We start from the raw sequence: 26668 nt of genomic DNA on the forward strand, positions 1-26668 counted from the left end.
AATGCATTTCTCTATAAACGGTGATTATTTTTGTGTGTCTTTTAATTTCTTCCATATTATCTGTGAGTTTGTATTGGTTTGGTTTGGCTATGATTTTTAATAAGTGGTTTAAATGTGCCTTCTTGTTTTCCTTATGGCCTATGACCTTTCACCTTTCTGTTCTGTGACTGGCTGTCTCTGCTTATTCTGCGTTAGGAGGTACGTACACACCAAACGCTTCCAGCCACACAATTTTAGTTATTCATTACTTTTTTTTTAAATCTTTTATATTAATTTTTTTCACAAAAATTTTATTTTGCAATTTTTTAAAATAATCACAGAATTGCGCTCTTTTTATTTTCTCCCCCCCTCCTCCCATAATCACCATTTTGCATTTTTGTGTTTTTGTTTATTTAATTTTTTTTTTGGTTGGAAAAATCTTCCTGATTCTTCTGCCAAGCTTCAATTTCCTGATATGAATTGGTTAACAAGCATTGCCATTTACCAGTCACTAATATGGTGAGGGCTTTTATCGGGATCTGCAGTCATTTTTGGTAGACTGCGGTTTTCGAGACTCCAGCCTGCAGATCTCTGTAACCGCAAAGTGCCTGTAGCACTCGGGCTCGCTTCTCAGGAAGTCCGAGTGCCACAGTCGCCGAATCCTCAGGAGGGGGAAATATAACTGCGTATCGGGGGAGGGGGATCCATTTGCAATGTATTAAGAGTCTGCGAAATACATTTCACCATAAATCCTTAATGCTAACATTTCACTTTCACGTTGCGAGTTAACACGTAACACAATCACTTAACCTAGTCTGCAGAAATAATAATAAAAAAATAATAATAATAAAAAAAAAAAAACTTTTTCTGATTCTTATAATGAACAGTGTGTTTTATAAGCGTGCCTACAAAGCCACATAAGGGTATGTTCAGACGGGGGATCTTGTCTGCCACGTATCCCACAGCAGAAACCGCTGTGCTGCTGTTTTTGCTGTGGGTTTTCATGCCGACCCACTCTAGGTTTAGCTCCATTGGATAGAGCTAAATCGCGAGCAGGCTCCCGCTGTGGCTTTGCGTGGAAACCTTGCCAAGAATGAGCCTATACATTCTTGGCACGGTATTTAAAACCGCACGGCAGAAATCCTCTCCCATTGAGAGGCGGTCTCCTCGCAGATTCGGACAGTTTTTCTCCACCGAATCCATGCCCAAAATCCTCTGTCTGTCTAATGCTATGATACCTACCATTACTATATTTCTTGATTTTGCAAATATGAAGTTAAGCAGCCCTCACTTTCATGGCCGCACTCTTCGTAGGTCTTCTTCCCTGAAAAGGTAATTCCACCTAAAGTGTATAATTTCGTCATCAATTTGTTGATTATTCTTTGCTTACCCCTTCAATCTTTTTCAATTTTGGTGCAGTGTTCAAGAGGTTGTCGCACAATCTTGGTCCGTTGACCGCTACTCTGAATATTAATGTGGACCGTTTGTGCAGAATAAAAGGGTTTTGCATTCCCTCAAATCCCTTGAAGGGGTTGTCTCACTTCACCAAATAGCATTTATCATGTAGGGGAATTTTATACTAATGTATTGTGATTGTTCATATTACCACCTTTGCTGGTTGGATTCATTTTTCTATCATATTATACACTGCTCGTTTTTTCATGGTTACGACCACCCTGTAATTCATCAGTGATGGTCGTGCTGTCACACTATAGGAAAAAGCACCACTTTTTCCTATAATGGGCAAGCACGATCACCACTGATGAATTTCAGGGTGGTCGTAACTAGAGATGAGCGAACTTCTGTTTTAAGTTCGGCGTCTAAAGTTCAGCTTCCGGTTAGCGGAGGATCCCGATATGGATTCCGAATTCCGTTGTGGTCCGTGGTAGCGGAATCAATAATGGCCATTATTGATTCCGCTACCACGGACCACAACGGAATTCGGAATCCATATCGGGATCCTCCGCTAACCGGAAGCCGAACTTTAGACGCCGAACTTAAAACAGAAGTTCGCTCATCTCTAGTCGTAACCATGGAAACGAGCAGTGTATAATGTGATGGAAAAATGAATCCAGCCAGCAAAGGAAACAATATAGACAATCACAATACATTAGTAAGTGACTTGTATTCACTTCTCCTATATAATAAATGCTATTTGCTGAAATGACACAAACCCTTTACAAGTGAAAGGCCATCACGATCTGATCGCCATCGGGTCGATCAACCGTTCTGCAGGAACGACACAGCGCCGTCCTTCGTGCGGTGGACAGAGCTGGTTACTGCGGCCCTGCTCCCCCTCCTTTTCTAGGAGGTTTATGGGTCGTTGTTCTCTTGGAAGAATTGTACGTTTTGATACCAGTGGGTGTCCTTATGTAGGTTTAAAACTGTCCTCACTATATTTTCTTTGGCCTTGGATTTATAAGAAAAAATGTCTAAGAAAATTGTGCACTGTTTTTTGTTCCAAGATGACTTGAGCAGCAGTGGTTGAGCTAGCATGAGGAGAGGCAGAAGGTTGGGGAGAAGCTAGCTTCCTTCTCCCGTCAAGTGTAATGCCGTGCATTGGGCCAAGCTGTTCAACACAAGACTGAGTGAGGTTTGCTTTCCATGCATACCTTGCTGGTCACTAAATTCCCAGTGGGGATCAGGCTCTTTTTTTTTTCCCCGCTAGAAATTAGCAGAAGTGGTCCTCTAAACGCTCATGAATAACTCATGCTTTCTGCAGGCAGATTAGCCAGTGGATTGAGTTACGCTTAACATTGCCACCGCTCCTTTCTAGCTGCCTGCTTCACTTAACACTTCTGAAAATCAATAGCGGTCCCCGTAGACTTTCCAAAAGTCCATCAAGACAAATGGAGCACAGTTGAGCTCATCCACCACTATCAGAATGATCTGCTGGTATATCATGTGTGAAGATGACGTTGTTAAAGTCACGGATCTCCGGGCTTCTAGAAAGAAAGGGCTCTCCATGCTGTGGGTTTTGTCCAGGTTTGGAAACCCAAAAACTCTGCTCCCCCACCCGTCTATCGATTATGCCTGCTATTGTTTCTGGAAATGAGCAGCAATATCCGGCACAGGCGGAGAACAGGAGGGGCCCTATTTCTCGGGGGGGAAAAAAACAGACCCCTGATTTGTAACCATAGATTACCCCTCTAAGGCCCCTTTCACATGGGCGCAATGCGTGAGGTGAACGCATTGCACCCGCACTGAATCCGGACTCATTCACTTCAATGGGGCTGTGCACATGAGCGGTGATTTCCACGCATCACTTGTGCGTTGCCTGAAAATCGCAGCAGGTTCTATATTCTGTGTTTTTCACGCAACGCAGGCCCCACAGAAGTGAATGGGTATGCGTGAAAATCGCAAGCAAGTGCGGATGCGGTGCAATTTTCACGCATGGTTGCTAGGAGATGATCGGGATAAAAGCAACCACGGACCCCAATAAAGTGTATTCCCTGTATTATTTCCCCTTATAACATGGTTATAAGGGAAAATAATAGCATTCTTAATACAGAATGCATAGTACAATGTAGATTGAGGTGTTAAAAAAAAAAAAAAATTAACTTACCTGTTCCAATTGATCGCGCAGCCGGCATCGTCTTCTTGCTTCTTCTTTCAGGACCTGCAAAAGGACCTTTGGTGACGTCATCGCGCTCACCACGATGACGTCACCGAAGGTCCTTATCCAGCTAGGTCCTGCAAGAAGAAAGAAGACGAGCCCGGCTGCGCGATCAAGTGGATAAGGGGAGTTACATATTTATTTATTTATTTTTTTTAACCCCTCAATCGACATTTTAGTAAGCATTCTGAATTAAAGAATGCTATTATTTTCCCTTATAACCATGTTATAATGGATAATAATAAAATATACAGAACACCGATCCCAAACGTCAGTGAAGAAGTCTGGGTTCGGGTCTGGGTACCACAGTCAGTTTTTTTTATCACGCGCGTGCAAAACGCATTGCACCCGCACGATAAAAACAGAACATTAGAACGCAATCGCAGTCAAAACTGACTGCAATTGTGTACCTACTTGCACGATTTTCCCGCGACGCACCCGAATCCTATCCGGCCCTCACACGCGACGCCTGTGTGAAAGAGGCCTAAGAATATGGATGGCCTGTACTAAATTGTTATAACAGCATGGGGGAGATTTGTTAAAGGGGTTGTGCCATGTGAAACATTCTACATTTTTCAAACCAGCATCGGGGACTGAATACTTTTGTAACTGCATGTAATTAAAAAATTATTAGAGCTGCTGAGATATTCATTAAAATGTATCTGTATAGCGCCACCTGCTGTTTGTTCTTTTCCTTATCTCTTGTCCACCTCACTGAAGTGGTCACACATGCTCAGTTTAATCTTAACTGCCACCAGCCGTATGTTCTGTTAGAAGCTGTCGGTTTGAGGGAAAGCGCTACAGCAGAAAGGACACACTCCTTGAGCTGCCAGCCTAAAGAAAATGTAGCAGTACAATTGGAGCAGTAAATGGGGAGATCTCTGGATCCATGTGAGGTGCAGGGCTGGTTCCACATTTGTTAGAAAGAGATTGTCATGTACTATATGATGTCTGAGTTTTATTTTTTACAGTAATTATGGCTTAAAGGGGTTGGCTATTTTCTGGCTCCTTGTGACTAATATGCATGTAAGATGACTTTGACACTTACTATACAGCCTTTGTTGCTCTATTTCGTAAGCCATGCCCCCCTTATTAGGCCTCATGCACACAAACGTATTTTCTATCCGTGTCCGTTCCGTTTTTTTTTTTTTTTTGCAGACCCTATACCAGGGCTGGCCAACCTGTGGCTCTCCAGCTGTTGTAAAACTACAATTCCCAACCATGCCCTGCTGTAGGCAGTCTTTACATGCTGGGAGTTGTAGTTTTGCAACATCTGGAGAGCCGCAGGTTGGCCATCCCTGCCCTATACGGTACCATTCATATCAATGGATTCGCAAAAAAACAGAAGTTACTTCGTGTGCATTCCGTTTCTGTATGTCCGTATTTCTGTTCTGCAAAAAAATAGTGTCCATAAGATGGCCGCTGATGGAGGGTCATGTGACCAAGCAAATCACCTCCCAGTGCAAGTACAGATGGCAGGTGCAGTGTGTTTGAATAGAGGAGACCTCACGTGGAGGTGATTTGCTTGGTCACATGACCCTCCATCAGCGGCCATCTTATGGACAAGACCCCTATGTGGACAGCACAAAAGGGGGACATACCTTATGAAATATAGAAAATGGTGCAGAATTTCAACAAAGCCCATATCAGTAAGTTACATATAAGCATCTTACATATAACATTAGTCAATGGTAACCAGAAAGTCCCCAACCCCTTTAAGCTTCTGCGCCAGCTTTTTGGTGTAGAAAGGAACTAATCTTAACACATTTCCCGGTTTGCAACTTTTTGCCCCTAAGCACTAGATTTTTGGTTAGATATTTATTTATTTTTTTGCCACTTGCTGGATGTCATCTGAATCCCTAATGGATGTGGGAACCATGACTGCTCACTTCTCTGTTGCAAATAATGTCATTCATGGGGGTGTCCTGTTTTTATTTTTTATCAGTGCAGCATTTTGGAGGACTTAGGCTACTTTCACACTAGCGTTGTTTTAATCCGGCGTTCAATTCCGACACCGGAACTGCCCACCGGATCCGGAAAAACGTGTGAAAACGGATTACATTTGAATCCTGATCAGGATTTTAAACACAATGAAAAAATGCATTGGAAAAAACGGATCCGCCATTTATGGACTTTAACTTTTTTTTCACATTTTTCGGGTTTAACATGCAAAAGCCGGATCCGGTTTGACTGAACACACAGCGCCAGATCCGGCGTTAATGCAAGTCAATGGGAAAAAGACCGGATCCGGCGTTCAGTCAAAGTGTTCAGGATTTTTGGCCGGAGGTAAAAATACAACATGTTACAGTTTTCTGAAAAGGCCTGATCAGTCAAAAAGACTGAACTGAAGACATCCTGATGCATCCTGAACGGATTGCTCTCCATTCAGAATGCATTAGGATAAAACTGATCAGTTCTTTTCCGGATTTGAGCCCCTAGGACGGAACTCAGCGCCGGAAAAGAAAAACGCTAGTGTGAAAGTACCCTTAGCAGTGACTATCATTATATATGGTGCAGCATACATTATTACTATGCTGAGAGGTCCCAGAGTTCAATATGACCACGAGTGAGGAAGACATTATATGTGACTAGATGTTTTCCTCCTGGTCTTCAGCGGTGATAGATTTGTGCAAGAGGTTATCCATCTCCAGTTCTTTATAGACTTCCATGGCGGTGATTCATTTCACTGTCCAGCTTGTTTGTATGAAATTTTATTAAAAAAGGCCCAATTATATTAAAACAATCATCTGTGTGATGGAGTGAAGCCTAATTATGCTCTACTGTCTGACCAGCTGATGACCTACAGGATGGATGGGACCCCTCCGAGGCCTCTGCCCTGCCGAGAAATCCATGCATTAGGGTAATTGTTTTTTTGCCAATAGTCTTTGATGGTGATACATCCATATTATGTCACGTGTAACTCTCATATAGGTTTTGATGTAATGCACACAGATTAACCAGCCAAACCAGAGAGCCATTTGTTGACTGCACTTTTTGGGGGGTTTTTGCCCCTCATCGGCACAGACGAGGGCGGTGAACTGGTTAGCTGGAAAAAGTTGACTGCTATGAAAATCTGCAGCTGTCCCTGTGTACAGTTCTTGTTTGCATTAGCAGGTTTTTTTTCTGGGTTTTCATCCTGTTTGACGACAAGGCTAGGGCAGCATGCAGCACAAGTCTCGCTGTCAAAAATGATGAGATATTTCTGAACCCATTAAAGACCAGTCGGTGACTGTTTAGATCCATCACAGCAGCTTCGTATCAATGGAAGCTATAATAATGTGAACATAGCCTAACATCTTCATGACAGTGGATGAGATTTGCAGAGTGAACAGTCAGGGTCCATTCACACCACAAACACAGCCGTGGGGGGGCGCCATACATCGGGTATGCCGACAGACCCTTTGGAATACCCTCATGCAGTATACGGCAGTATAACTTTTTGTTCTCTTTGTACTGGAAAGCTTAGTTGACTATTCTTTCCAATACAAAGTATTTACTAGGGAGATTTTGGGTGCACCGCAGTGCCAAAGCTGGATGTCGAATATTATTCTTTTCGATAGTTACCTATGATAGTCTTGTATAACTTGTATAGTGTTGAAATGGGTCCTTCTTGAAAATATGAAGTGCATCTGTACACATGTGAAGACAGCTGTGTTGGTCTCATGTTCATATGTGTCCGCATTGCTGAGAAAAATCCAGGCTTTAGGAGCAACGGGGTGTTGCCGTTCCACCTAGAGACTCTGTTCTCTCTGCAACTGCCGTGTCCTCTCCACTCTCCTTTGATTAACAGGACCAGGCAGTGTAAACGTAATCAGGCCTGGACCTGACTTCTCCTAAAGTCCTACCCTCCGCCATGCGCTTCAGTATCCGGCACAGGCGCAGTACAAGAAAGGGGTTTGCCGGCAGGTCTCTTCTGTACTGCGAGCCTCTGACTTGTACTGAGAGATAGAGAGGCAAACGGCGCGGCAATCAAAGTGGAGAGGGCTCGGCAGTTGCAGAGAGAGCAGAGTGTCTAGAAGCCTCGTTGTTCTTGGCTCATTTGCATCTATTAAAACATAATATTTCTCAGCAGTGCGGGCACATAGGAACATGGGACCAACACAGATGTCTTCAGCTGCCAAGTGCACATGTAACAGGTCAGGCAGTGTCATAAGTACAAAACTGCTGACAGATGCCCTTTAATAAAAGGGTTGTCCAAGACTAGACAAACACGGATGCTTTTTTTTTTTTTTTTCAGAAACCGTGGCACTCCTGTCTATAGGTTGTGTTTGGTATTGCAGATTGGCTTTATCGAAGTGAATGTTGCTGAGCTGCAATACCACACGCACCCTGTGGACAGATGTGGAGCTGTTTTTGTGTTAAAGCAGCCAAGTATTTCCAATTATGGGCAACACCTTTGAGCTAGACATGCATAGGATAAATGATGGGAGAGTGATCTCCCCTATGTCCTCCATAAACATGCTTGCTTGGTTGAGCCAAAAAGAGGAGGTTAAACCACTGACGGCAGAAAGCATCTAACCTATTGAAATTAAAGCTGATATGGTCCCCACATGTAAACTTCAGTGCTAGAAGGACCGACGCACATTTATGAAAGCGCTGGACCCATGGAAGGGGAACAGGTAAGTATACTTCCCTTGACAGGTCCTGTGGGAGTTATTTAAAAACCAGTCTGAAGATGGACAACCCCTTTAAAAGCTATGGACACCTTCGGGGCATTTTTAATGATTTTGAATTTTACTCATTTGGGCTCAAAATCTTTTTTCAATTATTTTTTATTTTTTTTATTAAAAAGTTTCAGCAGTTTTTGTGATACATGCGATTAAAAATTTGTCTATTTGCCAAGCTGTCTCCACTCCTGACAGCTCATGTAAAGCCTCATCTCTGATCTCTTGACCTCATAAACTCTAATTGTAGGCGGGATTAGACGGGCCGATGGAGAGGCTGATTTCGGGAAGGAAGCGTTCCTTCCAAACAGTCGGCTGCTCGATCAGTGAGGGGGAAATTTACATGCAGCGATCTCCCTCACAGTATGATGTAGAGGGATTGCTACAGCGATGCCTTCTCCCCATACAGAATCATTGTTTCTGGGTGGCAGATTGCAGTTTAGACAGCATGATCTGCTCTCCAGAAATGATGATTGGGTGGCGCCTGCACGAACGACAGGATCACCCGATGAACAAGCGCCACATTTAGATGGCCAGATTATCGGTCGTTTTCTGATAATCTGGACAATTATTGCTTCGTCTAAATCCACCTTTAAGCTATATTCTTATGTTTGATATATTCTAGCTTTAATGAGTGTTTATGGGATCAGGAGATCAGAGATAAGGCTTCACATGAGCCCTCAGCTGAGGAGACTGAGAAGTGATACTTTGTAAACAGACTGATTATTATTATTTTTTTTAACCCTTGTATCTCAAAAACGGCTTAATATTCTATTAAAGACAAATTGAAAAAATTATTTTTTTAGCCCTAAATGAGTAAAATACAGTTGTATAAAATTGCCCTGAAGGTTTCCATAGCCTTTAAAATTGCATATGATTCGCAAACATAAGAATAGGGATGAGCGAATCGAATTTAGTTTCAGTATTGTACGGAGCGAGCGTTCCGTACAGTATTAGAATGTATTGGCTCCGATGAGCCGAAGTTATTACATCGCAAAGTCTCGCGTGGTACCTTGGAACTGAACCCGAGTTCGGGAAATGTTTTTTTTTACATTATAAATCAATTTCTGAAGTTTATTATGCGAAGTAATAACTTCGCCTCATCAGAGCCAATACATTCTAATACTGTATGGAGCTCCTGCTCTGTACAGTATTGAAACAAAGTTTTATGCGAATCGACTTCGGATGTTACTTTCATCCAAAGTCGATTCACTTATCCCTATCTAAGAACAACTGACCCATGTAAGACGGGAGATATTTCATGTCTTATTACAAAGGATTTTTTGCCTTATGATGGCATCTGTCCTCTTTTTAGGTGAGAAGGTACGTGGCCCTAACATGTGAGTGCCCATCGCCTTCACTGTACCCATTTTATGACTTTTAGGCCTCATGCACTTTTTACACAAACTCTAAAGGCTCTAGTACATGGCTTTATAGTAACATATCTGTATGTGGTGCTACTGACTGGATGGTGTCCTGTCCGAGGAGATTAGCCGGTCTCCCAGACCTGCATCCAGTCTTGTCCTTGGTGATGGGTGTCTACTCATTCCTGGACCCGTAATACTTGTTTTTGGAAAATCTCTGCTCGGGAAACACAAGTGACAAGACCAGGATACTTGTAATTAGTGTCAGAATTGTAATTTTCTATAAGATTGGTTTTTGGCTCCTTCGGTTCCATTCATTTGTCTTTTCTTATATGGTTCCCAGGAGGTGAATTTCCCGTCCAGTTCTAAGTCCACCATAGGCTTTCATTGGAGCATGCCAGTAGAATTCTTATGGTCACCGGCTTCCTGTAGATGTTTTATGGGAACCATGTCCTAAAATGATAAACCTTTGACTTGTCTTCGCTGACTAGTCTTGTGTCCGGTAGTTTGCGGGAACGGAGCTGACATCTGTTTCAGCACTTCTGGGTAGAGATTTCTTTTGGAGTGAAAGCAAAAATGCTTAAATCAGGACAGGACATGAGGCCCTCAAGCTTTGGGTTTCTGCTTTTCTCATTATCTCTTTTAATTCTTTATCCTGCTAGGTCTTAGAAATGTACTAGTGATTTCTCTGTGGAAATCATTAGTTTGCCACGTCTGGATGCCTATTGCACCCCTGACAGATCTAGCGCGTACGTAATAACAGGAAACCGATTTCCCCCAATATATGCAAATCAAGGGGCTGATTGCAGGCACATAGGAAGAAAATTAATCAAGGCTGGCATTTCATATACCGGACTATCTAAATTTTGGCACGTCGTCAAAGGTCTAGTTTTATACCAGCCAAGAGCTGGCATAAATTTCAGGTTTACCAAGTTGATTAAAGGGCATCTGTCAGCAGTTTTGTACCTATGACACTGGCTGACCTGTTACATGTGCACTTGGCAGCTGAAGGCATCTGTGTTGGTCCCATGTTCATATGTGTCCATATTGCTGAGATTGACAGGACCAGGCAGTGAAAACATCATCACACCTGTCTGGCCCTGTCCATCACAATGTAGAGGTGCTGCAGTTGCAGAGAGAGCAGAGCCTCTAGGTGTAACGGCCACACCCCCATTGCTCCTAAAGGCTCATTTGCATATATTAAAACTTCATTTTTCACATGGGGCCATCCGTCCAACACAGATGCCTTCAGCTGCCAAGTGCCCATGTAACAGATCAACCAGTTTCACAGGTACAAATCTGCTGACGGGTGCCCTTTAAATCTGTCACACCACATAGATGCACCCCCTGCCTACTACTTTTTAGAAAAGTGTTGAGCGCCACGTAATGAGGGGGAAAGTTGCCAATGTTTGCTCGAAAGTGACAGGTCTGATGACATGACGGCACAAATGTGTTTTGCCACCACATTATCCTTTGCTCGTCGCCCACTGGAGCATCCGCAGTCCTCATTCACAAGTGTGTATATGTCGATATATTTTTCCCACAGAATTAGCTGGTCGTCTTCAAAAATAGACAGTAAAAGTGACCTGTGCTGGCTGGAAGGGCACCTCATAATAACGTCTCTTAGGCTCTGGTCAGTGATTGTGAGCCAAAACCAAGAGAGAAGCCTAAAGCCTCCTGCACACAACTGTCTCCGTTTTGCGGTCCCCAAACCACAGATCTGCAAAGTACGGATACCGGGCATGTGCATACCGCAAGTTCTGCAGGCTCCATTGACATGTTCTATTATCTTGCAGGGCAGACATATGGATGCGGACAGCACCACTGTGTGCTGGCCACATTGAAATGAATGGGTCTGCATTTAATCCGCGGATCGGATGCAGCAAAAAAATACGGTCGTGTGCATGAGGCCTAAACAAGGTATAATGGAAAGATCTGCACCTCCTGGCTTTGGCTCAGTCATTGATGGAAAACACTGACTGTGGGACAGTGGCCTTGGGCTGTATTCACATTTGCATTAGGAGCCTCTGTCACAAATTCCGTAAAAAAAAAAAAAGTCTAAAAAATTAGTGCAGTGCTGTTTTGCCCTATAAATGCCAGGCTGCCTGATGGCTACCATGTCCTCCGTATAATCAGTGGGATCTGTCGGGCACCATTCTTATTCATCGTTTGATCTGTTATTTTCAATGCAGAACAATGGAAATATTAGCACAGACGTGAACACAGTCTTGGGGTATGTTCACATCTGCGTTATGAAATCCGGCAGGCTGTTCCGGCAGAGTGTTTTCACCGTATCCGGCATTGCCGGATACTGCCATTCACTGCTGGATTTTCATTGACTGTAATGGGATCTGGTGGTGATCCAGCTGCTTTCTGGCATAAATGCCGGGTTTTGGTCGGACAGATAGAGCTGCAGGCTGCTGGATTGCCTAGCGCTAGTGCGAGCCTACCGTTAGTAGTAATGAAGTGAGATATGACGGCTACAGCAGTTCTTGGTGGTCATGTAACATACATAGTAACATGGTTTGTAAGGCTGAAAAAAGACATCTGTCCATCCAGTTATCCTGCAAGTTGATCCAGAGGAAGGCAAAAAAAAACTGAGGTAGAAGCCAATTTTCCCAACTTAGGAAAAAAAATAATTCCTTCCTTGTATAAAATAATCAGTAAATACCCGCCATGGGTAAGACCCAACGCTTTTTGTTTTCTTTTTGTCAAATACGACCCCCATATTGTGTGGTGAACTGATATTCCCAGGAGTGCACCTTGGCGGTCCTTTAGAGACTAGCGGGCGTCTCGGAGGCTTTATTACTACTAGTTACTTATGAAGAGATGGAGGGGAATATAAGACATTCCAAGGAAATTGAGAATCCTTAAACACCATATCCTAAAACAAGCGCGGCTGATCAGGGACGTTCTGTGGAAAATAAGCTGTAATTCTTTCTTCTCCGCCTCCCGTAATACAAATGAACTGATTCCATCTGTAAGAGGAGACGCTGCCTTTCCTGCATGGTGGCCAAGCGTCTCCATCAGCAGTCAGATGGGCCGTACATAGGTGTATAATGTCATATTCTCCTCCTCTAACGACGTGATCCGTAATGACATTAATCTGTAATGAAGTTAAGGGCCGGATAATGGATTTATAAGACGTCTTTAAGTCTCTGACCTGTCAACCGAAAGGAGATAAAGCTGAAAACAGACTGCAGTCTCCTAAATGGGAGTCCTCTTTACCATAGGCAATATGCTGAAAAATTGGAGCGGCGATCTGCAAGGCTCTCCAGCTGTTGTGACTGATATGCCAGGCTGAAGAACCCATAGGTTGCCTCCACTAATTCAAAAAATATTTAAAAATAAAATAAAAAAAAGATCAAGCAATGGGCAAAGAAGCATGAGTTTGCATCGCTTTATGAACACCCATGCCTACAAGTCACGGTCTGCGTTTCCATCGGCTGCTGTCATCTTCACTGTCGTGTCCAGACATTGTTTGTTCGTTCCAGGCTTGCATCTGCTTTTTCTGTAATTCTGAAATGTTATCTGTTCTTAAAACTTTTTTATCCCCCCCCCCTCCCCCTTTACAAAGTATTGAAGGATGGAAGAGCACATTGCACGCAGCCAGCCAGTCCTCAGCAGTAGAAAGGGTTAAATCCAGACCTCCTTTTCTTGCCCGTAAAATGTAAAACAGGTGGAAGCTATTCCTGTCGTCCAGCGTTAGCTGTTTTTTTTTTTTTTTTTTTTTTTCTTTCTGAAATGAGTATGCCCCAGTTAATTGAGATATTGGATGACTTCATCCCTGCTCACAAACATGCCTTAAGATATTCTCTTCAGGGATCGCTCCTGGATTTCTTCCAGAGCTAGTCTTTTTTTTTTTTTTTTTTTTTATAAGATTTGGTCACGCACAATAGAAGACGAAAAGATCCCGTCATGTAGTCAGGGATTCTCCTAGTGCGAGAACTTTATGACAAAGCTATGAAATAATGGAGAGCCCTTTTGGGAAAGTCATAAAGGCCGTTGGGCGGATATGTTATTCTCCCCCCCCCGCAGTTTGGTAGAGAGGCTTGAATGTGCTGGATAAATGGAAAGCACATGTTCCTACACAGATGACAGCTCCATGAAAGGGGCCAGGTCTCTTCTGAGTGTGACCAGATTAAGCTGTGGAGGTTGTTTTTTTTTTGCGAACCGGCCATTTTCGGGATGGTTCCTCAATAGTGTGATCTTTGTGTCTCCAGGAGGAAGAGTGAAGACGTGGAAACGTCGGTGGTTCATCTTGACCGATAACTGCCTTTACTACTTTGAATACACCACGGTAAGTAGCTCTGGTCCCTCAAGTGAAATCTCAACAGCCGGGAGACAATATTAGAACTTTTTTGCACTCTTAAAGCGGTTCAGTCCCAAATGTAACCTAAGCCTATATGCACTTTGCGTCCTTGGCCTTTGATGAAAGAGGTATTGTCTCACCTTAAACATTGCTAGGATATGCCACCAGTGCTAGGTGTGAGTCCTACCTACCCTTGGAACCCACTCCTATCTCCAGAATGGTACCTCTTGCACAGCCATCCTCCATTCTTTTCTACGGCAGTGCTGAAAATAGGCAAGTCTCTCCAGTAGGCACGGGTCCCAGAGCTGCTCCCATACCTATCTGACATTGGTGCCAAATCCTAGCGATCTGCCACCCATGTCTAAGATGAGACAACCCCTTTAACGTATATGCAGGGAAAAGCTCCCGACTTGTGTGTTAAATGGAGGCTGTGGTGTATTCCTGACTGTGCTTTATGGATACATCATAAGTCTTTTAGTGCCTTTTGTGACGTAGTCAATAAACAGATACCATCATAGCCTGTAAGTGTTGCAGCCATTTAATGCAGCCGTCACCCATAGGGGCTGTGATGGCATCTCTCTCTCTCTCTCTCTCTCTCTCTCTCTCTCTATATCTATATCTATATCTATATCTATATCTATATATATATATATATATATATATATATATTATACATACAGATACAGTCAGGTCCATAAATATTGGGACATGGACACAATTCTAACATTTTTGGCTCTATACACCACCACCATGGATTTGAAATGAAATGAACAAGATGTGCTTTAACTGCAGACTGTCAGCTTTAATTTGAGGGTATTTACATCCAAATCAGGTGAACGGTGTAGGAATTACAACAGTTTGCATATGTGCCTCCCACTTGTTAAGGGACCAAAAGTAATGGGACAATTGGCTTCTCTGCTGTTCCATGGCCAGGTGTGTGTTATTCCCTCATTTATCCCAATTACAATGAGCAGATAAAAGGTCGAGAGTTCATTTCCAGTCTGCTATTTGCATTTGGAATCTGTTGCGGTCAACTCTCAAGGTGAGATCCAAAGAGCTGTCACTATCAGTGAAGCAAGCCATCATTAGGCTGAAAAAACAAAACAAACCCATTAAAGAGGTAGCAAAAACATTAGGCGTGGCCAAAACAACTGTTGGGAACATTCTTAAAAAGAAGGGACGCACCGGTGAGCTCAGCAACACCAAAAGACCCGGAAGACCACGGAAAACAACTGTGGTGGATGACCGAATAATTATTTCCCTGGTGAAGGAAACACCCTTCACAACAGTTGGCCAGATCAAGAACACTCTCCAGGAGGTAGGTGTATGTGTGTCAAAGTCAACAATCAAGAGAAGACTTCACCAGAGTGAATAGAGAGGGTTCACCACAAGATGTAAACCATTGGTGAGCCTCAAAAACAGGAAGGCCAGATTAGAGTTTGCCAAATGACATCTAAAAAAGCCTTCACAGTTCTGGAACAACATCCTATGGACAGATGAGACTAAGATCAACTTGTACCAGAGTGATGGGAAGAGAAGAGTATGGAGAAGGATAGGAACTGCTCATGATCCTAAGCATACCACCTCATCAGTGAAGCATGGTGGTGGTAGTGTCATGGCGTGGGCATGTATGGCTGCCAATGGAACTGGTTCTCTTGTATTTATTGATGATGTGACGGCTGACAAAAGCAGCAGGATGAATTCTGAAGTGTTTCGGACAATATTATCTGCTCATATTCAGCCAAATGCTTCAGAACTCATTGGACGGCGCTTCACAGTGCAGATGGACAATGACCCAAAGAATACTGCAAAAGCAACCAAAGAGTTTTTTAAGGGAAAGAAGTGGAATGTTCTGCAATGGACAAGTCAATCACCGGACCTGAATCTGATTGAGCTGCATTTCACTTGCTGAAGGCAAAACTGGAGGGAAAATTCCCCAAGAACAAGCAGGAACTGAAGACAGTTGCAGTAGAGGCCTGGCAGAGCATCACCAGGAATGAAACCCAGCATCTGGTGATGTCTATGCGTTCCAGACTTCAGGCTGTAATTGACTGCAAAGTACTTGCAACCAAGTATTAAAAAGTGAAAGTTTGATTTATGATTATTATTCTGTCCCATTACTTTTGGTCCCTTAACAAGAGGGAGGCACATCTGCAAACTGTTGTAATTCCTGCACTGTTCACCTGATTTGGATGTAAATACCCTCAAATTAAAGCTGACAGTCTGCAGGTAAAGCACATCTTGTTAGTTTCATTTCAAATCCATTGAGGTGGTGTATAGAGCCAAAAATGTTAGAATTGTGTCGATGTCCCAATATTTATGGACCTGACAGTGTGTGTGTATATGTGTGTGTATATAAATATATATATATACACACACACGTTTAGCCTACATTCTGAGCTTTCCTGATGTACACAATAAATGTAGGGTCAGGCATGTTAGATTTCAACCTGTCCAATCCTTTTTTTCTTAGCGTGATAAGCCACCTGCCAGCGGAGTCCCCTTTCCCCATTCACAACACATGCCAGGTTCTGCGTGCAACGCAATAATCCATCTAAAAACTGATGTGTGTGTGTTGTTAACCAGTTGTATACCATGATTCAGCCTGAAAAAAAAAAAATCCCAAACTTTGCTTCCAAATCCACCCTTGCATCCATCTACAGTTTTCCTATCAGCTTCCTTCTTTATATCCTGCATGTTGACTCCCCCTGGTGGACAACTAACTAACTGCACCATCACTGGATCTGGAGGTCATTAGAAGTAAATACTAGTTTAATCATGCATTGTATACTTCTACAGGATAAAGAGCCTAGAGGGATAATTCCTTTGGAAAATCTAAGCATCAGAGAAGTTGAAGATCCTCGTAAACCAGTGAGTGTTTTTTATTTTATTTTTTCTTAGTCACCTCCTTCAAGATGGAGGTCAGTAGGGTGCATGCCTGCATAGTCTGACATTGGACATTGTTAAGGTCCTTTTACATGGACAGATGATCTGGCATATTATTGGGGATGAGCATTTGTATAAACTCTCGTAACCTAAAAATTGGCCTTGGTAAAAGGTGCCAGCGATCACCCACACATTCGTTGATCCTGTTCTGTAGGCACCTAAAATCATCATTTCTGTGCAGCTGATCGTGCTGTGTGAACAGGGATTTGTTGCCCAGCAACAATGATTCTGAATGAGGACGACCGATCCCTGCAGCTATTGCTTGTCTCCATACAGCAGGGGTTGATTACTGCATGTAAATGCCGCCCTCCTTTCTGCTGACAATCAGGCAATTATCAGGAACGTTTGGTTTGTTCCCAATAATTGCCTAAAAGATCGATCTGTGTAAAAGGACCTTTAGTGTTGTAGGCTTGATAAGGGGAATGGTAACAAGTAGTTGTCAACTAAGGCTACATTCACACTCGCGTTTGGTGCGGATCCGTCATGAATCTGCACAGACAGATCCTTTAGAGGGGCCTGAGTCCTCCAGCCTGGCTCAAACCTCAAATCCCAGCACAGCGCTCAGTTCACAGACTCCTGAGCTCCACTGGCAGAGGGCAGTAAATCCACACACCTGGCAGTGCTGTTTTTTACGCCTGGAAAAACCCAGCCTGGAACATGGGGAGTAGTCACCCACCCTACTCCAAGTAAGAGAGTAGAGTGTCTGTGGATCACTCCAGCTGGACAATATGGAACAGGTGCTCTTGGTCTGAGTGGCCCACCCAGCCACACAAAGGGTAATAGAAAATTGTAAAAGGTAGACCAGGCACTCTATATATGTAGCTCAATTCCCGTCTCTGAATACCGGCTTGTTGCTCTCAGCTGACTCTGTGTCCAGTATCGCCAGCGGATTCAGCGCTCGTTGAAGTCATGTGCCGCCAGGATTTTTCGTTCCAAAAACTTGGATCAGATCCAGGGGAGATTCTCTACCAGCATGCCGGTGCAAGGTATAGCCCATACGCGTTTCGGGGACGTGTCCCCTTCTTCAGTGGACACGTCCCCGAAACGCGTATGGGCTATACCTTGCAACGGCATGCTGGTAGAGAATCCCCCTGGATCTGATCCAAGTTTTTGGAACGAAAAATCCTGGCGGCACATGACTTCAACGAGCGCTGAATCCGCTGGCGATACTGGACACAGAGTCAGCTGAGAGCAACAAGCCGGTATTCAGAGACGGGAATTGAGCAAGAGTAAGGTAACATTGAACAAGCGAATACAACTGAGGGTGACGCCACTCTTCTTTTTACACTGTACCCTCTAGCCTTCCCACTATACCGCAAACTAACCAGGAGAATAATTATATTAATACGGACATTGACCCGTCACTTGGACAATTCATTTGTAAGAAAGACTTTTGATATCATACCACTACGGTTGTAAAGGAATATCTGATTTGCAATTGCGACTCATGTGGATGGATTTTAAATCATTTCCTCTGCTAGGCTTCGGTGGCTGCTAACGTTATTTTGGCTGCTGACACTTTGCTGCTAATTAACATTGCTGTTATATTATTGTTGTATACTGTGTCATTGTTTTATGCTATTTTATGCTGTTATTTTATGCTGTTACTTTATGCTTTTAGTATCAAATTACATTTTACCAAATAAATATCTCATTTATTGGCTACATATATAGAGTGCCTGGTCTACCTTTTACAATACTCCAAGTAAGAGCCGTCCTGGATCAGCTATGACAGCCATGCTAAATCTCAAGGTGTCAGTTAGCAATAGCTGCTGCTGACACATAAAATACCGTCTCTTACTTCACTGTGGCCAGGAACCTCGGTGACACATAACTTCCATCCACGGTGGTACCTTCTTACAGTCCCCATTGACTTACATTGTGTGTCAGAACGAATCCGTTTGGCTCAGTTTGGTCAGACGGACACCAAAGCAAAATGGAGGCAGAACGGAGGCAAACTGATGCATTCTGAGCGGATCCTTATCTATTCAGAATGCATTAGGGCAAAACGGATCCGTTTTGGACCGCTGGTGAGAGCCCTGAACGGATCTCACAAACGGAAAGCCAAAACGCCAGTGTGAAAGTAGCCTAATACATTTAGTAATACATTTCCAGAAGGACTAAATGGACAACACAGTTCTAAGAAAATGAGCTCTGATATTGTTGTTCTAATTGCTAAGGCAGACATGTCAGGAGAATAGACAGTCACAACTGTCTGAGACACATGCGTTAGGGTGCATTCACGTGACGCAGATCCGCAAAATATGGATGACGTTCGTGTTGTATCCGTTCTGTTTTGCGGATATTTTGACTTCATTCGGTCCGTCTTCCGCATTTGCGGTAGTGAATAGGACATGTTCTAGCTTTTGTGCAACGGACATACAGATGCAGACAACTCACAGATGATGTCCGTTATTTTTGTGGATTCCATAGAAATGAATGGGGGGGGGGGGGGTGAAAGATCCACAAAAAAATGCAGATCTGATGCAGATCCCAAATACAGTAGTGTGAATGTAGCTTTAAACTGAATCCATATCTGTGCAGCTGACTGCCAAGGTCATGGCCTGCTGTACAGCCCTTCTGGTGACCGATGACTGCTCGATATCGCCTCTCTCGGCGGTAATGCATACTCTAGGTTTGTCTCCTGCCTGACAGCACTAATAATGTGTCCCACCTCCATTTTTTCAGAACTGCTTTGAGTTATTCAATCCAAGTCACAAAGGACAAGTTATCAAAGCCTGTAAAACCGAAGCAGACGGGAGAGTGGTGGAAGGAAACCATGTGGTGTACAGAATATCTGCGCCCACACCCGAGGAGAAAGAGGAATGGATAAAGTCCATAAAGTGAGTCATCGCCATCACAGAGACGGGGGGGCTAGAAGGCCGGGCGATCGTGACTCACAGCTACTAGACCTAGTGTGACCTGTATATTAGATAACATGTTAGAGGTTTTCCGAAAGTCTTTACTGATGACCTATCCTCTAGGTCAAAAGTATCTGATCGGTGGGGGTCCGACACCTGGGACCCCCCTGCTGATCAGCTGTTTGAGAAGGCAGTGGTGTTCGCAATAGCGCCGCGGTCTTCTGTCAGTTCACCAAGCACAGCGCCATCCATTGCATAGTGGCTGTTCTTGGTATCGCGCTTCGCCCCATTCACTTCTAAGGGGCTGAGCTGCAGCCAGGCCATGTGACCAATGAACGTTATGTCACTGGCCTAGGGAAAGCTGCGAGAAGGCCGCGGTCTTACTGCCTTCTGAAACAGCTGACCGGGTGTCGGACCCCCACCGATCAGATACTGATGACCTATCCATCAGACAGACGGAGAGGAGGAGGTAATCAGATTAAACAAGGACGGGCCAGAGGGGTGAAAGAGGAGGGGTTTGGTAAGCAAAGCGCCAAGAGGCCTGGGCACCGGCGGCATAAACGCTGCCCCTGGGCACTTGCAGAACCTAATTACCATATGGTATAAAAGTGTTTTTTGGAGCAAATCGGCGATGGACTGCAATATGAAAGGTACCATACTAATCTGGGGGAAAGTAATGGAGAACCTGATCTGAGTGGTCTGTTATGGTCATATTTGGTGAAAGACTCCCTTTAAGGTGGAACAATTTTTTATTTTAGTGGCGTTATCTGGTGTAATTGATTTTGTCTTTTCTCCTAACATTTTCCTCCATTTTTTTGTCTTCCTGTAGAGCAAGTATTAGCAAAGATCCCTTCTATGACATGCTAGCAACACGGAAGAGGAGAATCGCTAATAAGAAATAACCTGTGTGATTGTGATGCAAGTATCACTCCTGGTACGAGTCATAGGACCAACCTTAACCTGGACTGCAAATGCCTCAGCAGGCGGCACCACAAGCGCTCCCCCTCCCAGTGCGAATGTCTGCCATAGCGCTATCCACCTCACTCTCCAGATTCCCAGTTTGTTTGGTTTTTTTATTATTATTATTTTTTATGTTCTCGATTTGAAGTCTGGCCATTGTGAACTTAAAGACGCCCTCGAATTCCTCATCGCGATGTAAATATCCCCTGTCCTCCGGCAAACAACACGAACGCCATACCCGTCTCTGGTTTCATTTTTTCTCCTAAAATGGCAGCTATGTGAATGGTACGAAAGCATAGCGTCATTTCCGCCACAGCGGGCCTATAGCTATCCTGTAAGCTGCTTTTGTCAGTATATCCTCTGCTGGACCCTGACGTGAAGGACAAGCCTGCTGCTGCTGCCGCCAGCTGTGGAAATCTGGTTTATTTCACATTCCCCAAATAGCCACTGAATAATGAATCTATAAGCTAGCCTGCCCACTGTACAGTTTTTCTATTTTATACGAAACGTATATACATGTATATATATCAGGTAGCGGTGGCTTATATTGACGCTACATATAACAGCAGGGGGGGTATTACACAATTGTGCCTGCTTGTCGGCAAGACAATTCTGTGTAGAGTGCCTCCAGCTGGTTCCCAAGAGGACGAGTGCATCCATCCCTGCATGAAGTAAGAATGCGGTGTCTATGTCACCGCAGCGACTGGTAGGATTTATGCCTTAAACAGTCCAAATCAGCGATCGCCAGGTCTCCCAAAGGCCTCCTGTTCTTGCCGATTCAGCCATTGGGTATGACGCCCGCTGTGTCACCTGGGTGGAGACGGGATGATCCACTTTAAGGTGGCGTCGCAAGGACCTCAATCACTCTATATATAATGTACAGGTATTTGTAGCTGACTTTATGCAATGCTCCATCAATGCGTGGTTAGAACCAGTGTTCGGTACCGTCGCCTCATACCGTCACGTTGTCAGTGTTGTCTGTAATAATCGTTTATTTTCTCAGCATTATTTTCTGAAAAAAAGCAAGAAATTGTGTTTTCCAGCAAAACCACAAGTGAAGACCGGCCCACGAGGAGCAGAATAGAATGCCTATGTTAGTTCCTCAGGTGGCCATGGATGGGCATACCAGTTCTGTTACATTCATACCTATTGTAGCGCTTTTGCTTCTGTTTTTTTTTTTGTTTTTTTTGGCTTTGAGTGGAATAGGAACAGTGTAATGAGATAGGTGGTCAGGTGTGGACAATACCTTTCATTTGGGGGTCCTAAAGACAAGCAAGCTCTTTGCAGCAGAACATGGTTGTTGCATGCGCGGCACCATCCCACGTATGTAGGCCTGCGTGTCTACCAACCTGTGATGGATTCGGACAGTTTCAGATGAGTATGTTCACTCACGTGGGAGCACGAATTCCCGTAGTGTACTCTGCTCCTTTGATCGGACTGCATGGCGTTATAATGACTTATAAGGCTGTGTGTCTCTACCCGACCTTAGCTGTAATGATTTGTACTGATGTAAGGTTGGGCAGCCAAAGGAGCAGAGTTCACTATGGGAATTCACGCTTGCACACCGCAGTGAACGGGCTCGTCTGAAAATGATCTTGGATAAAGAGTTTTTCTTATCAAGACAATGGCAGGCGTGCAGTCAGCTGATCGCCTGGTGTCTAGCCGGTGATCACCCAGTGATCGCTGAGGAAGCTGCAGTGGCCACTACAGGGGAAATGTAGTATTACATGATGCTAGCCATTCAGAGCAGGAGCTAGTTTGTACTGCCTTACTCCTAATTCCATTGGCATCTCTTCTGTTTGAGCGGCATTATCCAAAAATCACGTTACAACTAGCGGTTGTTAACAATCCCTCTTAGGAGATGGTGCTTGATGTAAGCTAATGGCCTTACAGACGTTACCTACAAGCTGTTTACAGGCATGAGAAATCGACGGTGCTTCACATGGTGACTTGTGTGTGTGTATAGTGTATATATGTAAAGGGTTAAATATTCCAATACTATAAGGTATCTGAACCTGGACCCCCATTTCATCAGCTAGTGAGACCAGATTCTCTGTATGTGTAATGTAACGTTGACACACGGATTGGGCAGCTGTAGAAGTCCCCCAGGACTTTACAGGGACCGCCTCACTGCGTGGTGTACCATTGGAAGCTCACCGGCGGGACGAAGTCCAGATACTTAATCTACTATTCGTCTTACATTGAACTTATTGGGCTCTGCAGAACATGAGCAGTGCTTACAGATATTACAGATATTTAGTATGGACCATTAATGGAAAAAGAGGAACATGTCACATCACATCATCCCGGTCATCTGTGGCAGACAGTGCTAGAAATCCCACCTCCCGCATTCACGTTTGCAAAGGGCCGTCATAATGTCTACTCAGATGGTTTACTAAAAAAATATTTGATCCCCCCCCCCCAGTGGGTTTTTCTGTATTTTGATGCCCGTGTCCCTTGAAATCAGCTGCGCTAGCGGGTACTCATGGCAAAGTATGCGATATACTCAGCCACCCACATTTCTGTCCAAGTTACGTATAGGGCAAGATTATCTCACTTTATGGACGTGGATGAATGACACTAGTGTAATAAGGCTTACAGTCTGCAATTATAGTGGCCTAAGTGATGTGTCCTTAGCTGTTCAGTGGTTGTTGTATAGCCTTCCCCCACGGCGGTTTGGCAGGAAAGTTGTCCTATATGTTCAATTATATAAATATATATATACATAAAAAGCAGGGCAGCACTCATTTGCCAATTGAAAAATGGGTGCCAGCGGTGACCCCTCGATTCAGGGTGATGAACAAATAGTAAAAATCCACGGCACTCCTTAAAAGTGAAAAAATGTGCTATTTATTCACACATGTCAAACAGCAACGTTTCGGTTCTCTCTCAGAACCTTTTTCAAGCCGAGCCTCACTTGGCTTGAAAAAGGTTCTGAGAGAGAACCGAAACGTTGCTGTTTGACATGTGTGAATAAATAGCACATTTTTTCACTTTTAAGGAGTGCCGTGGATTTTTACTATTTATATATATATTCTGAGAAAAATGGCGGCACTGGCAAATGATGAGAAAAATGGGTGCACGCTCTTAAGGGAATAGGCTTCTTACCCCAATGAATAGTCCAGAAAATGAACGGCACTCCGGTAAATCATGAACAAATGACTCCTTTAATCACCCGTGCGGTACAACGTTTCAGCTCAATACTAGAGCCTTTTTCAAGCAGAGAACTCATACAAATGGTGACATACAATAATTTTTTTACCTATATATATGTCACCATTTGTATGAGTTCTCTGCTTGAAAAAGGCTCTAGTATTGAGACGAAACGTTGTACCGCACAGGTGATTAAAGGAGTCATTTGTTCATGATTTACTGGAGTGCCGTTCATTTTCTGGACTAAATATATATATATATATATCACTATGCCAGTTTAAGTCCAAAGTCTGTTGGAGTAAGTTGCATGCCCCTTAAAGGGGTTGTCTGGACAATCTTCGGGATCCACCTGAAATAAAGAACAGGTAAGTACTTGCCTGACACATCCTGTTCTGCTGCTCTTATTCTACCAGCCAGGCACTAATTACCTGGATGCAGTGGTGACGTCATATGAAGAATATGTGACCTCACTGTTGCAGCCAATTACTGGCCTCAGCAGTGCACCCGACAAGGCCAGTGATTGACTGCAGCAGTCACATGTTGTCGATATGATATCACTTCTTCAGCCTGGTAAATAAGAGCCCAGGCTGGATGACTGGAGAGGAGGCAAAGGATCTAACAGGTAAGTACCTGTTCTTTATTTCAGGTGGATACTGGACAACCCCTTTAATAAATGTTGCACATCTTCTGGCAGTCCATGTACCAGAAAATCAAATCTACTTCAGCTATGACTTGGCATAGAGTTGAGCTATAAATTAAAGTAAATTTGTCAGGCAATGACAGGTTCTGCCCACATTTGAAAAGTGGCGAAAAGTGTAAAAAGTCACAAATTATAGGGCAAATATGGCATGCACTAAAATGTGCAACTTTATGCCATTAAAGTGGCATAAGTGCATTGATCAGTGCGCCCCCCTGGCTTCATCAGCCATAAGGCAGCCATGTTTGTCACTGATGGGAGCTCCTGCGCTCGGGGGACAGAGGCGTTGTAGAGTTAGTACTTGTACATAGAGGAATCGTTATAAAATGTTTTTGTTGTTTTGTACTTTGCGTCCTAGATAAATAGGACAATTTGTGTTTCTACCATGTCCATGCCGGACAGCTCCTTGGGTGGGCGTACCAGGATATCCTCTGCTACAGCTAATATAAGCAAGTGGCAAGAAAACGTATTGGAAATTGTATGTTGTTCTGTTTTCCATGTCCCACCTCTAAAAGACAACGGAAGCAGATCCCAAATTCTTAAAGGGGTATTCCAACCTTAATTTGTTGGTTGGAATACCCCTTTAACCTTTGCTTTATCCCCTTTTCACAATTTTTAAGTTTTAAACAAGTTGTAGATTGCTGTTGTCCCTCATGACAGCATGTTTTGTGCTCTGGATATGGAGGAAAATCAACTAACAGTATTATGTGTCACATTCACACTTATATCGTAGTGTTAAAGGGGGTTATCCAGGAATTTGATATGGATTGCCTATCCTCAGGATGGGTAATCAATATCAGATCAGCCGGGGTTGACCCCCGCACCCTGCCGATCATCTGTTTGAGGAGGTCGGAGCTATGGTGTGTGTTGCAGTGTCTTCACAGCTTACCAAGCACAGCGCCATACATTGTATAGAGGCTGCTACTGGTATTGCAGCTCAGCCCCATTCACTTGGATGTGACTAGGTGCATCTAGGCCACTTGACGGTGATGTTACTGGCCTGGAAAGAGGTCAAAGCGCTAAAGGAGCGCCACAGCCTCCTCAAACAGCCGACAGGAGTCCAAATTCCCGGATAACCCCTTTAGGTTTTTACGGTAGTAGAAGAGGCCTAATATCAACCCAGCAGATAAAATCTTTAGCCACTGGAGACGGTGTAGATCAGGGATATCAAACTTGTGACGTGCCAGCTGTTGTAAAACGACAACATCCATCATGCTCAGACAGTCTACAGCTATCAGGGCATGCTGGGAGTTGTAGTTTTTAAACAGCTGGAGGGCCATGAGTTTGACATTCCTGGTGTAGATCATCTTTTCTCATATGTCCTATGGTGCACATATGCAGTAGATGAACATCCGCCAAACCTGGCAACCATCTAATATGTATGGGGGTCTCCCGACCATTTAATAACGGCAGATGTCAGAGGAAAGACGGATCGGGATGTTGGATTTCAGCTGCCTGATCCTTTGTTCTCCTGGGAGATACAGTAAGTTGCTGCTATAGGTGTCGGGTGCCAGGGCAGCAGCTTATTCCCCTGTAATAATAATAATAATAATTATGAGACATCATAAACCTTCTCCAATATGTATAAGGGACATCATAGGTGGAGGTCTTGCATTGCACATAGGGGGAGGTTGGATTAGCTTGTATGAATCTGCTTACATTTTTTAAGAGAAAACCAGACAACACGGGTCAACGACTTGTCATAAAGAATACATGATTATTTACCTGACCGATCCCACTCTGCTGCACCGATTCTCCTGGCCGGGCTCTATTTTCCTGGCTGCAGCGGTGACATCACATCAATGTGGGACCGCTGCAGCCAATCACTGGCCTCAGCTGTACACTGAAGTGGTCAGTGATTGACAGCAGCTATCACGGAAGCATGGAAAAAAGAACCCTGCCAGAAGAACCAGAGCAGCAGCGCGGGATCTGTCAGGTGAGCAATCGTCTATTCTTTGTTACAGGTCGGCCATTTATTAGGCCTGTGTTCAGTGTCTCCTGCTGATGGATCTGAACATTCAGGTCTGATACTGACTGACAGATCTGCAGGTGGTAGGTGCCGTCCTCTGCTGTAAAAACCATTACCTAAAAAATGGAGCGATGAGCAAATCTGTCC

The 26668-nt window shown here is 43.9% G+C and overlaps 1 protein-coding gene across 1 annotated transcript in view; it reads left to right on the top strand.

Moving 5' to 3' along the window:
• CYTH3 (cytohesin 3) overlaps window positions 1-23098 on the top strand; it is a 113598-nt gene extending 90500 nt beyond the window's left edge. Inside the window, exons 10-13 of the mRNA XM_040439266.1 lie at window positions 13847-13923; window positions 16735-16806; window positions 19570-19724; window positions 20572-23098. Coding sequence (XP_040295200.1) covers window positions 13847-13923; window positions 16735-16806; window positions 19570-19724; window positions 20572-20644 — 377 coding nt within the window. The 3' untranslated portion in view covers window positions 20645-23098. The remainder of the gene's footprint in view (window positions 1-13846; window positions 13924-16734; window positions 16807-19569; window positions 19725-20571) is intronic.
• The last annotated feature ends 3570 nt before the right edge of the window (window positions 23099-26668 follow it).

The sequence above is a fragment of the Bufo bufo genome, chromosome 7, assembly GCF_905171765.1.
Source record: "Bufo bufo chromosome 7, aBufBuf1.1, whole genome shotgun sequence".
NCBI classification, from domain to species: domain Eukaryota; kingdom Metazoa; phylum Chordata; class Amphibia; order Anura; family Bufonidae; genus Bufo; species Bufo bufo.